This window comes from Pagrus major, chromosome 24, assembly GCF_040436345.1.
Source record: "Pagrus major chromosome 24, Pma_NU_1.0".
Taxonomy (NCBI): Eukaryota; Metazoa; Chordata; class Actinopteri; order Spariformes; family Sparidae; genus Pagrus; species Pagrus major.
The window spans coordinates 2,947,805-2,962,528 of NC_133238.1; the positions used below are offsets into that span (position 1 = coordinate 2,947,805).

At 39.2% G+C, this 14,724-nt stretch overlaps 1 protein-coding gene across 1 annotated transcript; it reads right to left on the reverse strand.

The window, feature by feature from the left end:
- Window positions 1-1,972: 1,972 nt before the first annotated feature.
- On the reverse strand, window positions 1,973-14,627 carry ankrd10a (ankyrin repeat domain 10a). The gene is made up of 6 exons (XM_073495441.1): window positions 14,406-14,627; window positions 13,364-13,516; window positions 11,692-11,783; window positions 5,702-5,931; window positions 4,035-4,115; window positions 1,973-3,911 (listed from the first exon to the last, which is right to left on the reverse strand). Exons 1-6 carry the CDS (start codon window positions 14,601-14,603, stop codon window positions 3,508-3,510), a joined length of 1,158 nt encoding a protein of 385 aa, XP_073351542.1. The 5' UTR covers window positions 14,604-14,627; the 3' UTR covers window positions 1,973-3,507.
- Between the last annotated feature and the right edge of the window lie 97 nt (window positions 14,628-14,724).

Genomic DNA, 14,724 nt, shown 5'->3' on the forward strand with positions numbered 1-14,724 from the left:
CAGCTCTCCATGCACTGAGAGGCATGCGGGAGAGAACGCCCCAAATAACAGTGACAAAGCACCATATACCGAACCGACCACAGATAGAAACAGTTTATAGAGCAGGGGGTTAACAGATAATTAAAATAGTTGTATTCCTTTTCAGTTAAAATTCCAATTTAAAATATGTTCTCTTTCAAATCAAACACGCCAGGACCATGCAGCACTGTCTACACAATAGAAATGCCAAGTTGTGGTGGAAATCATCCTTGATTCTGTCGATGAAATGAAGTGTATATGAACAAGAATTAACAAAAAAAAAACTGATACAAAGGATATTTTTAACCTCAAAATCCCATTTGTAAATGCACACCTGTGATCTATAAATCTCAAATCAACTTAAATTGACGGCACCTGACTTGTTTTTTCTTATATAATGCAGCACAAATCGGGTTAGTCAGGAGTAACTATGAAACAACAGAAAATCAAACTTTCAGGAAGACTAAATCACAGTGATGGTAGAGGATATTGAAGCCAGACAACATGTATTATTCAGTGGACCAAACAGTGGGTTGACAAACAGCTAAACACACAGTGTTTGGCTGATGCACATTGTTTCAAAAAGCTGATGCAAAGTTCACAACAGGTATTGCAGTTTGGGATAAACATAACGAGCAGGAAGATTATTTATGTCAAGTCTAGACTTTGCCTAGCGATAAGATCATTTCCATGACAGAAAGATCATAGAAATAACTACTTATACATGTTTTTCTGGTTAAGTCATACTTAGGATCAAAACTGATCTTCAGTCTGATTTATAAATGAGGCCCTGTTGTATTAGACAACATTATTTTTAGCTAGGTGTAGCTAATTAATAACCAACAATAATGAATGAGCTGTGTATAATTTAAATTCTATTCTTGACCTGTTCTGTCAACAAAAACAAAACAAATCGAAGTGCAAGGTGGATCAGAACAGCTACTAACGGACCTGCAGTGAGAAGCTGTCCATCACATTTATGACCTGTGCTTGTGTTTGTTGGAACACTTAATTGAAGCAATATGATGTTTACCCTGAAACATTCTAACCAAAGACTCCTTGTTCCTCTCGGCTGTGTCCTTCACTTAATTGGAAATATTCTAACAAAGCATCTTACCCTACTAACTTACTTTCTGGTTTGATGTTTGTGGAGATGGATTCATACTGCAGCAGGACAATGAGCCTGACACACCTCAAAGCATTGACAGGACTACTTGAAGATCAAAGAAGACCAGCAAGCCCTGACTGTCACCTGACTCCAACCATCTCCAACATTTATGCGGGCACTAAGAAGTCCAAGCATTCTGAGACATTACAAGAAGCTTTGAGAAAAAACGTCAAATCATGCTGGGATAAAATGAGTCATCAGGTTTTGCACAAACTTGTGAAATCCATGCCAGCTCAAGTGCATGATGTCAGTAAAACAAAGGGACAAACCAAATATATTTAGATATTCTGAAATTCATGGACAGTTTGGACAAAAGAGTCAACCTTTCACACAAATTGTTCATAATAATTTGCACTGAAAATAAAAATAGCACTACATTCTAAATAAATGCAAAACATTAATATCTTGAGTGGTCTCAGACTTTTGGAAGCCATTGTATTTTTAAAGGTGCACTATGTAGTTTAGGGGAAAAAAGTAATCAGAAGAAAAAACATTGACTCATGTCTAAACAATATAAAATATATATAATAAACAAACTCGCTTTGTTTTCATGACTGAATGAACAAACTGACCTGGAAGGACAACAAAATTTCATACTGTTTTATTTTATATTTGGCGGACCCTGCCACCTTTCTAGTTTCAAACAATGCTCTGGGGAGTTTGTATTGGTACCTCATTAATATTGTAAATATTAAAATCACGAGTTTAAATTTCTCCAAAAAGTACATATTGCCCCTGTAAAGGTTTGATTTAAAAGAAGAAGAAGAAAAGACTCATCATTTTTACAAAACTGCAAAACGTGTTTTAATTGGAAAAGAGGCAAAAACCAGAACAAGTATAAAAACAGTTGTCAGCTTTTGGCACACAGTGCACATTCCACACAGCTGACAAAGTGTTTACAAAAAGAGGCAGCATGTGTTCAGCACACTCATTAATGTTACAATACTGTGAAAAGATTCCCAAAAAGCCTACAGTATGCTTTAAAATTACAGTACAGCTCTGAATAAGGACACTCGTCTGCTCTAAAATATAAATAACAAAGGATTTCAATTATAAGCATCACAAACCCACGACATATTCCCTTTGGTAGATCAGGGTTAACAAGGCGTATTCAGTGTCAGTGCAGTTGCGCTTTCCTGCTAAAGGACGGCAAATCAGGCCAAGACAGCGCCCACAAACACACACCTGTACTACTGTCCACACAAACACAAAAACATCATAAAATGCAACCTGACAGCCCTTAGAAAGTGCAAACCAGCCGGCAGTAGACCAACAGAAAGGTCGTTGTTGTAAATACAGAACAAAAAAAAAAAGATTTCTTTATGTTTCTCTACATTTCACCTTGGTGAGGATGAATGGACATTCGAAGGTGATCAAGGAAGTTTAGGAAAGTAACGGAACACTGGCCGTAAAAAAAACTGTCACACTTACAGGTCCTCGACAAGCCACACCTCCAGCCAATCATTTTGGAGAAATGGAAATTATGTTTGTTATTATGATAGCAAAACGCTCTTTACAATGCAATATGAGCAGCCGGGATGTTTCTGAGCCAATGAGTCATAAATCTGACCTCAATTTAACATAAATCCAAAATACTGCAGCATGAAAGGAGCATTCTGGCATTTTGAGAAAAGTTTGCTGCGTTACTCAGAGTCAGATTTTCATATTGACAGTAGCCATTTCCATGACAACCTAGCACATCCATCCGCCACTATCAATGTTATTGTTTTTTTGTCTATACACATCAGTGTTTAATTTCTGCTCTTCCAGTACAGAGATACTGTAGTTCTTGATTAGGTTCTTGATCTGTTGCTAAGTTTGCCTGCTGTTTATGGATACTGGCTACTTGTACATTAAATAACTGTTAGGTTGCATACAGGCATATGGGATGCTGCTGGCCAGTAGCAGGTTCCTTGTTCATGGCTATTATGTGGTATTGGATCAGCCCATAGACTCGAGTACTCCCCGATAACTGATCCAGCATTTAATAAGTGGGTTTCAGGATGCATGGCAATGTGATGAAACAAAGGAAACCTTAGTGCTGTACTGTACCACCAGACTACAAAGCAGCTTCTTTGCTTATTTAGGTCATATAGAGGCATCAGTATTACAGTCACACTGTTTCATAACCGTTACAAACTGATTGTAGTAGGTTTAATCAAACTGCATTATATGTGTCCTGGCTGGCTGTCGTAGTGACTCTGGATTCTGCAGCAAATTATTATTTCCCAAAATGTCAGATTGTTCTTTAAAGCGAGTTAAGAGAAAGCATATGAGAGAGTAATCCTCCCCTGTCTCCAGGAGGCTGGTTGTGCAGGTCTTTACGAGCCGTGGTAGTGGTGGATGGTGCTGGCCACAGCCTGCTTGTATCTGTGCTCAGCCTGGTTACTGCTGCTGTAGTCGAGGCAGCTGCTATCGCTCAGCTCCTCCGCTGTGTCTCCAAAGCCATGGTAGTGTCCGTAATGCAGGAAGTCCCTGCAGTCTGCTCCCATCAGCCCCCACCAGGCCGGACGGTGGGACACACAGCTGCTGGGACTGCCGGTCAGATGCAGTGAGCCACACATGTCAGCAAAGGAGTGCCGAGCAGGCGCTGCTGCCTGCTGATTGGCAGGAGGGGAGGACGGTGAGGAGAGGCTTTTGGCTTTAGGGCCATCTTGGTCAGCATAAGGCAGTATGTGATGATGGCCGTTGGTGGTGGCTTTGGTGTCATCTGCTTTAAAACATTCTGCTTAAAAGAAAAGTTTGAAAGTTAATTTCTTAGTAAGCAGATCATGCAACATTGTGCTTAATAATTATTTTCTATTATTTTCCACATAACATGCTTTATTTTATCAGCACAAAAGCTCACCTGAGTTGAGGTCCTGCGTGGCCTCCATGTTCATATTCTCCAAATCATCACCTCCACAGCTCTGCATCTGCACCAACACATCTGCAGCAGGAGACAGTGAGAATGATACAGACATCTGAATATAAATCACATCATACATCTGACAGATTACATTTCGATTACATAAATACTAAGTAGGTTGTATTTGAATATTATTTAAAAACTGACAAATTAAACACTGGCTTTAAGGAGGGCCTTTAGTGATTTTAGTGGTCACTGTAGGGGAGGGTGAGACGAAGGGTATTTAGTTGGTTGGAATTTGCCACCTCACTGCAGGATGCCACTGAACCTTTTAATGGGCCAACTGAGAGTATGATGAATAGCTGATAAGGTGTTAAAGGAGTGAAGGATCTAAAATATGATTTAAGCTAGGAGCTGAACTGCATTGCTTTGAGTGTGCATGTTTATGTGCCTGCTGGGACACTCAGTATCCATACTATGAATGATGAACTTGAAAAACAACCCTGACTTAAAGAAAAGCTGAGATGCTGTGAACTGTTAATAAAAACAGCAATGATTTGAAAATCCTTTTTAACCTATATTCAACTTAATGCATTAGAAAGTCAACATATGTTATGTTAAAACTCAGTTTTGGGTTTTGCAAATACACTCATTCTGAATTTGATGCCTGCTTCATGTTGGGACAGGGGCATGTTTACAATCCGCTGTCATTGTTTGCTGCTGAAGCTGGTCCTGCACTCCAGCCTCTGGCCTCTGGTCCTATACTCCAGACACCAGGTGCCTGTGCAGTGACCTGCCCTGACCTGCAGCCAAATATTCTGGCGGCAGTTGCTGTTCCTGACCCCCTGCCTCGTCGCTGGCTCCCGGAGCGGTGTCCAGGTCCAGAGCTGCTCTGCTAATCTAGTCATCCTCCTGCCCCAGCTCCAAGGCAGTCCAGTTTCGTTGCCAGCTTCTAGAGCTGCTTTGCAAGCATCCAGGCCTTAATCCAGAGTTGCTCCACCCTTTGGCCCTGCCTCCTGGTCTCCCTTCAGATCTGCTCAGAACATCTGGCTTGCCAGGACGTCCACCTGAGTGGACCCGGCCCCCATCCACCCTCCTGGCTAATTTGTTATATGAGATATTTATTTACTATGATGGAAGGTTCATTCAAGGAACAATGAGTTATTCATTTTAAGAGACCTGTCTTTTTTTCTCTTCTATATATTTACTATTGCTCTTTAACAAAGCAAGAGTAATTCATATTCATATTCTTATTGTAGTGCACTGTTTCACTGAAGGTATAATCAAAGGCACATTTCAACTAAAGACCATGATGCGATGGTACCGCACCAGCCATTGCACCCCATGACTACTCAGTAGTCATTACTACATTATTACATGAGACTACATCTCGAACTTGAACTACACACCTGTAAAGTTTGTACTGCATCTTGCATGGCTGGGATGCTATCGCATTGACAAAATTGGTCTTAAGACAGACAGACATATAAATGCCCCTGCAACAAGAGGTGTCTTTAGGGCCACATTTTGCCATGATCACACACACACACACACACACACACACACACACACACACACACACTGGTAATAAGTGTAAAATGCAGTATTGGGAGCCTTTATCATCATTATCACATAAAAATGCTTAGAAAAAAAACTGCATGTCTTACTGTCAGCTCTCCTGGCTTTCTTCATGTGCCCAGTGTCCATGGCGGTCAGCAGCCTCTTTCTGCTGAGCAGGTCCTGACCACACGGGACACCATTTCCATTCTGTACTCCATTCACATGTCCACTGAGCTGTGGCGGGTGCTTCTGGGTTTTGGAGATGAAGCGGAAACAGTCGTGGAAGCCGTGAGCGTGGGCCAGGTCTGCTGCTGTCTGTCCATTGGCATTCCTTAAACTGAACAAGAAGATAGCAGGGTGAGACAAACTGCTTCCAGTTAGACAGAATAACAGTCTGACTGCATCCTGCTCTAATCACTCACTGACTTAAGGCTGAACTAAATAAAAGACTGAAAGTAAGAGGGCTTCAAGATTGCAGGGAGAGCTCATCATGACTCATCAATAAGGTTGGGTTGTGTTCACAACTGAACTCTTATCGGTGCCGACCAATACCTAAGTCACCAAATATCGTGGACACCAACATTGCTTCAAAAGAGGAAGCTGTTCAAAGACCTGGGAGCAGCTGGAGAAACTGCTTTTACTCTGTGCACTTTACTCAACCTGGACAACTGGACTAAAATATAAAAACTGATGGTATATCAGCACAATATTGGACTTCATAAAAATAACAAATAACTGTCATGAGGACAATTAACAAGCAGTAGAGGGCAGCAATATGCCACTGCAGTGTCTAGTCTGCCTAATTCAAAAGAGAAGATGTGTCTTGTATGTTGTAGGGTAATGTAGTGGTGCTCTTTCTCTCTATATCGTGACTTTAAAGATGTGCTCTCAGGTACCAAAATTTAGCGCTGACTGATTTAATGTGAATCTGTACTTGGTTGTAGCAATGTAATTTGGTCGGTACTAGGGGTAGACCGATTATCAGCCCTGGCCGATTATCGGGGCCCATATTCAGCCCCTGTCATCAATATCAGTGATTTTTCTGTCAGATTGGCGATAACATAAACTAATTCAAAAATGTGCTCTGATACAATATCTTGTCACACAATGTCCCGCGCACAACAGTATCTGATTGGTAACACGTCACAGTTGATAGCCTATAAACACTGAATAATCTGAATCTGCAAAGTAACTAGTAACTAAATGTATATATAAATAAATGTAGTGGAGAGGAAGTATAAAGTAGCAGAAAAAGAAAATACTTAAGTATAGTACCTGAGAATTGTACTTAAGAACAGTACTTGAGTAAATTGTACTTAGGTTCACTCCATCACTGGTTGTTTGAAATTTTGACACAAAGATTTTAATTTTTACTGCAAATGAATATCGGTCCCAAATATGGGTTTTCAGTGTCCTTGATTTCTAATAATCGCTATCAGCCTTCAAAAAGCCATATTGGTCGACCCCTAGTCAGTACCCAACCCCACTCATCTACAGGGATCAGAAGAGCCAACAAACAATCAAATAAAGCTCTCATTACCAGAGAAACATTTCTTAAATTTGTTTGGGTCTTGACAATCTCCCCCTGCAACACATTCATTCTGCTAAATCAATAAAATCTTACAGGCGGGCTGGTAAAATTCAAAAGATAAAAAAAAAATGATTTAAAGCTAACAACAGAAGACCTATCCTCTGTAGTACAAATCACAAATAAACTGCCTTTTAGATCAATCTACAGCTTTCACAGTCTTAAAGTCACATTTACTGAAATGTTAGTTGGGTCACTGTAGGTCTACCTCAACTTCATAAATAAAATGTGTCCTAACTAGGCTCTGAAATAATCAAATTGACATATTCTTTATCTCCCTCAATACCAGACAAAATTATTGAGTTATATTCGAATCCAGTCCAACAAAGAGTATTCCAGCTTTCAATTTATGGTTGCTCATTAAATGAGCAATCCCAAATGTTGGCATCGGAGATGGACTGCTTGAAAACGATATATGAGGGTTAAGAAAATCTGATATCAATTTATCAGCAAAACTGATTATTTTTATATAATACTTCTGATTACTTATCAGCTAACCTATACACAACATCGATATATTAATGTGATCATATTGGATGTTCTTATTCATCTAGTTCATAACTTTTGAATGCCCACATACATGATGCTTTAGTTCTACGTGACTAATGTTATCTTAATTCTGTTTTTTTAGCTCTTTAGTGGGGTTGAGTTGTTAATGGACATCACTCTGTTAGGTGTGACGTGGTTCTTCCCTGATGAAGCCCTGGGCTAGCAGGAGTTAAGACCAGAGGTAAAGAGAGCCCAACTTGTGACCCATTTTCTTCTGTTCCATTAACCTTCAGTTCTTCTTGTATGTTACCATAGAAGGATTTTTCATCACTCTTTTAAAAATTAAAACATGACTGGTATTTTCTGTCCATACTCGAAGCCTATCAGCTAACATACATGCTGCTATGATATTTTGTGTCTGTAATAAGCTAATATTAGCCAATATATCAATTCAAGCAATTTATTGATAAATGTGTTTTGTCTGGTGTTGAGAGACGCTGCACTTAGTGTTCCTGCACAGTTTCACTTTCAATCTTCCATTTCATATGTTGACCTTGGGTTCAGTATGAGTGACAAAATATAACTTAGCTAGCTTTTTGAGCTTTCAACCACATCTCAGAGCTCAGAGCTTTCAACAGTGGATAAATTCTTCATTTGACACCGCAATGGCTCAGATGTCCTCACGTGATACGTTCCATACAATGTAACCGGCTGTAAGTATACGACCACACTAAGGTCAAGACAAGATAGCACCTGAGCCAGCGATGATGATGAAGGCTGAGATGCAGATGAAAGCTCAACAAAAACTAGTACATGAACTTCTGAGTTGGGATTCTTTTGTCACATTTTCCATACAATGTGTTTGAATACGTGAGTCTGAAGCAGAAACTGTTGAAACAACACTTCCCAGACTGTGCAGGCCTGTGTAGAAACTCTGAGCTAATGACCACAAAGGTTATTCAAATCCTTGAGATGCTTGATTCTTCACAATTGTCTATTCATCGTCTACTCTACTCCTTGCCTTCAACTGCAGCACAACAATCCTTCAGCACAATGTAAAGAATCAGTTAGTTGGAAGCTAAGCATGCAGGTCTAGACATTACTATTATCATCAGTGCTCTCTCAGAAGTGAAACCAATCACTGCAGGAAATACCTCGCCAGTTTGAACAACTGTAAGATGCTCGATGATGCACATGTGGCAGATTCTGCAGTGCCTATTGGACTGCTCCCTCTTTCTGGGATTACTCAAGAAAATCGTGTTCAAACTGAATAGCTGTAAAACATCAGAACGTGCAGGGTGTCTCATGGTTATCGTCTCTTTACATAATATAGCATATGATCCAAAAGCACATCTAAATATTGAGTTCAAAATGAAACATATGTTAGAAACACAAACTTCACTGCCGCTGTGAAACTCCATTAGGCTGAAAAGCTCATGATGCATATTTACTGAAGTTCAAATCAATCGCACTAATTGATTGTTTGATTTTTCTGTTGTAATTGTACTTTTCTTTTTATTTAATTTAAGTACTAGAATTCAGTAATGCTGCATTTTACAGGTCCAGAAATGTCATGACAAGGATGTTGCTAAAATATTAGAAATGTCTTTGAAATTACCCCTCAATTACAATATTATATATATTATTATAATATTGACAATTACCCCAACATTATTTAATGATATTATTCTGCTATTTTCCACCAAGCAGTTATTAATAACTGGTAATTTATTTGATACATATCCAGGAAACTTTTTTCTGATATGAATTTATTTGCTAATGTACTGTTGTCTCAAAATGTAAAGAGTGACATTCAACTTGAGTGGTGTGAAAAAGTTACTATTAGGCCTCGATAGGTAGATAAGATTAAATAAGTCACTTAATTCTTGATTATGAAGTTGTAGTTGTCTGTAATTAGCAATTTGTGTTAGCTCATTATTAAAAAATTTAAATTTAGGAAAAATTGTTCCAAAGTTGGACTGACCTGCTGAAGTGAAAAAAAAAGTACTTCAATCACCTGACCTGCAGAAATTGAGCAGAAACTAGTTGGAAATTAAAATGACATGATCAGCAGAAGTTAGCTGAGACCTGTTGGGAGTTTCCTGGTAATGTATTAAAGAAATTTTCAGACATTTCAGAATATTTTTTACTATCATGCTGGGGAAATTTTCAATATTTTGTAAAGTAGTTAGCAATAGAATTCTTAGATTCATTGGGAATTTAGATAAATACACTCAATTTCCATGAATGCCTCCTATTTGTCACTGTACCACACATAAATAGAAACACATGAGCTTTTCCACTTTTACATAATGTCAACATTCTGTGTGACTATCTCTACCATTTTACATTTGAGAGCATTTTTACCGGTGCAACTGTTAGTGAAAATAAAACACACAAATAAAATTACTTTACATATCCATCAAATCAGCTGGTTTGGAAGAGAACTGCCAATGAAACATCTGGAATATTTTTCCACACCTACTGGGAATCGGGAAGAGATTGCTAAATTTAGGTACGTTTTTGTACGCTACAAAAAGTCATTTACTGTATAATAAAATGAGCTAGTTCCGTGAGGTGAGCTAATTCCACATGCTCTCAGTGCTCTCTCACTTACATAAAACAGAATAAAAGTCTGTTCACACTTACAGGAATGTGTCATGTCACACTGTGTGAGATGGTCTAATAAAATCTTGGTGTCAGTCTGTGTCAGATTATACAATAACTATTTTAAGGGCATGTCATTTTGTGTGCTGAATGTCTGCTGCAGCCCTGTAATGAATAAAATATACAAGAAAAGACATTTTATCAACAGACCCGAATGGAATCTACATTTTTGTTTTGTTGACATGTAAAACTCCCACAACTCCCACAGCTGGCAAGACTTTTGACTTGCAGAGTATAAAATGTAATCCTGATGATTCTCTCATAGAGTGGCTCAGGATACGTTACAGACATTGGAGGAGACATTTTCCATCAAGTATCTTTATATTTAAAGATAGATTCTCCAAAGTTTTCAAGCGTCTGTCCAAATCCTGAAAATCTTCCCCCAGCACGCTATTGACATTTTACCTCAACCCATTTTTTCAGTTTCAAAACATCAACTCAACAGTAAGCTGGTAGGAAATACAGGTTATTATGGATGTGATGGACACAAACTAAATTTGGACGTGAACTTTTAATATTTGCCATGTCTTTTAACGGTTAAAGTGCATTAGTTAAATAACCTAAGTCATTTTGAAACATGCGTACCAAATTGTTGATGACTGTAAGACAGATGTAACATAACCAGTAAGGCCTGTTCCCTCCCAAACAGCTGATGTGAATGTAGCAATACGCTGAGATTTAACGACAACAGAAAATACACCACAGCAGCAGAGCTTCTACAATGTTAGGAAATATTTCAGAATTTTAGGTGTAATTTATAAAATATGGCCAGAATTAGAAGGTAGCGCCAAAGAGATTTTATTTTCTTGTGTGTCATGTTAGTCATCACAAATGCACTGAAAACCAGAGAACAGTGGAAAGTAGCAGATGATATACCTCATCAGACAAAACATCTAGAAGATGTTAAACTCGATTTATTAAGCCTTAATGAATAATATTCTCAGTTGGAAATGTTGTTTTTTCCAGCTGGGGCTCGCTGGTTAGCATGCTAACTTCAATAGACATCTCTGCAACACAGTACATAGATGTCTTATGTAACGTCAACACTGTTGATAGCTCATTTTTTTCGATGTCTTAAGCTAAAAGTCTGGCCATATCTTACAAATTGCTCCTTTAAAGAAAATAATGAAGTGCATATGACCCATGCTGTTGTCACCTTTACATTTCTGATCCCACTATGCACAATATACAGAGTGGGAGGCTGTGATTATTAGTACCAAACCTGGTGAGTAGATTTGGCTTCAGTGACAAAGGAGGACTTGAGCTGGGAGATGTGTAGCTGCTGCTGTGCTTCACACTTGACAGAGCTGTGTGTTGTGGCGAAGCACCAAGGTCAGACAGTAGGATACTTACTGTGGTTTAGCACCTGCTATCAACAGGACCTGGATACACTCCAAGCTACCTGAGCGAGCTGCCTTGTGGATGGGAGCCTCACCTAAAAAATCCTGAAGACACAATACAGGTTATAATGAAGGCTATTACAAAAACTACACTGCAGATCTGAACATGTGTAGCATGCCCCGTCTGGGAGCACTGCATATACATTATAGACTTGATGAAAAGCTAAGGGAAAATCTGAAAACAGAGACAATACTCTCAGGTGTATTCTCTCTCAGTATATTTTTAAAAAAAAACTTTTTGCTTTCACATTTTTGCTTAACAAGTACACACTCAATCAAAACATGACAATGACTGTACAAATAGATTTTGGAGTCCAGGAGTCGGGTCAGTTGGTAGACAGATGAGTATCTGTATTCAGCAGTTATTTATTAGTCTAAAGTAATAAACCTTCTGTTTTGTTTCATGACCATGTCCATAAAGAGCAAAGACAAACTATATTTTAGGTGATATCCAGTGGTATTGATTGTATCTTTATCCACTGCACGTCACTGCATCATTGGTGGAAAGTAACAAAATACATTTACTCTAGAACAGTACTAAAGTACAATTTCAGGTAATCATACTTCAATATTTCTGCCACCTTAAACTTCTATTCAATTACATTTAAGAGAGACAGAGCACTTATTCTATCAGTGTGTTTATTTGACAGCTATAGCTGCAGGCTGCACTGTGTCTTGGCTTTGCCAGAAAGCTGCTTAAGTCCAACCTCAGTTTCTGGCTAACTCTCCTCGGGGAGGAGCTCAGCCTGTCATCTGACCTGAAGCTCAAACAAACAGAGAGAGATATAGGAGATCACTAAATCCCCTATGTGCACACTCCTAAGTAGCAGCGGATTCTAGATTTAACATTTTTGATCTGACATATTACATTTTAGCTTTGATGATTGCTAATGTTTAATTTTTTGTCTATTGTAAATTATATGGTCTATTTATTATTAATGTTTAATTGTAAAAAACAAAATAATCCAGTGCTTTTAAAGACAAAAACAATAATCAACACGTACAACATCATGTAATCAATCCAGAGCATCCCAAACATGCTCAATGGCTGCCATGTGTGGTGAGTACACAGGCCATGCAAGAACTGTGACTTTCAGTTACTGTGAACAGATCTCTGCAACATAACTGTGCATGATCATGCTTCAATATGACTTGATGGTGGTGGATGAATGGCACGACAATGGGCCTCAGAATGTCGTCACGGTATCTATGTATTCACACTGCCATCAATAAAATGCACCTGTGTTTGTTGTCCATAGCTTATACCTGCTCATACCATAACTGAGAACGCCACCACGGGGCACTCATTCACGGTGGAGAACAGAGCTGCTCACTAACATGAATTTTAACCAATTTACTTTGAAATAAAGGGAATTGAATGGGAACATTTCAAGGATTTATTTAGGGTAAAATAATATCAGCGCTGCAAAATCCTGTAGACATTGCCATTTCTGATAAATGACCACGTCAACAAGTCCTATTTTAATATACTAGACTTGAATTGATTCATCCACACTTCTACCCAGTCTCTGGATTCAAATATGACAGATCAGATGTGACACATTTTAAAGATAATTGCTCAATGTTACATCTGGCTACATTGCTGCTGAATGTGGGAGACTGACCTGCCTGTTGATGTCAGCTCCAGCCTGAGTCAGCCACACCAGACACTGAGGATGTCCTCCAAATGCTGCAGTGTGTGTTGGTGTCTGGTTGAAGCGACTAGTCGCAGTGTTCACCTCACAACCCATCTGCACCAAGCGCACCACACACTCCAGCTGTGTGCATGGAATCACAAAACAAACACCAAGAACAAGACAGTTGTAAGAAAAAGCATCGCAAACACAGTGAACTGTTAATGAATTAAGACTGGTGCCTCTGGTGTGCACTTGGAAATAACATTTTTAGCTGATGTTAATGCATAATATGCCCTGTGCCTTCATCATAACTTAACTGCAGAACTTTCAGAATAAACTGGGAAACGTTTTCATACAGAAAGTGTTTGACTTGGCTGTTAGACGATGTGACATATGGTTGTGCTTAAGTTATTTTTAGGTGAAAGCTATGAGGACACTGATGTCATGCTGGCATGAACTGAAAACCTTAATATTTACAGTATCACATCATAAACCAGAGCGTTACTTTTCCCCAATCCAGTTCCGATTAGTCCCGCCCTACTATGCTGTTATTGGCTAGATTGTCATATTTTCTTAGCGCTTGTTTGGCGCCTGAATAGCCATTGGCTCCACTGGAACCAATAGAAGTGCTGTTAGCGTTACTTTATTTATTTATTCATTTTTTCAAACAAGACAACTTTATTGAGCTGTAACAACCATATAACTGTAACGTTATTAACAACACAGGCGGCGGGTGCTTAGACTTCACTAACAACACTTTATTTGAACGAAATATCGACCTTCTGGAACGGTTCATGGTCGTCGCTTCGTTCCACCGACATGTTATGGCTGAAAAGTATCATGACAATATTCAGCGAAGTCGTGACTCAAGTTTACCGCAACTAAATCAAGTTCTCTGTCGTGTACCGGTACTGTATATACTACTGGATTAATATCTTCGCAAAATACAAAACACCATTAGGACTAACGGCGGGTTTGTGCTTGGTGGCTAAATCTCTTAATCTAGCTAGCAACTTAATCCCTAGCGTACCTGTCCGTAGTGAGCAGCCCAGTGTATGGGTGCCCATCCGTAGCAGGAGTCTTCAACAGTCAGCTGAGCCTGGTTCGAGAGCTGCTGTAACAGTGAAACCAGAGCTCCAACATCTCCATCCCGACAGGCGCGGTGTATGGGGAACCGGCTCATGAACTCCTCATCACGGGATAAACCGGGTTCTAGTCGCACAGACATGAGTGAACTGTAAAAGTTGCAGACAGAAACGTTATCTCCAGTTTTCCCGGTCCCACACAGCAGACTTTAAAGGTTCAAACACAAAGGAAGAGGAGATAAGCCTGTATCCCCGGCTGGATAA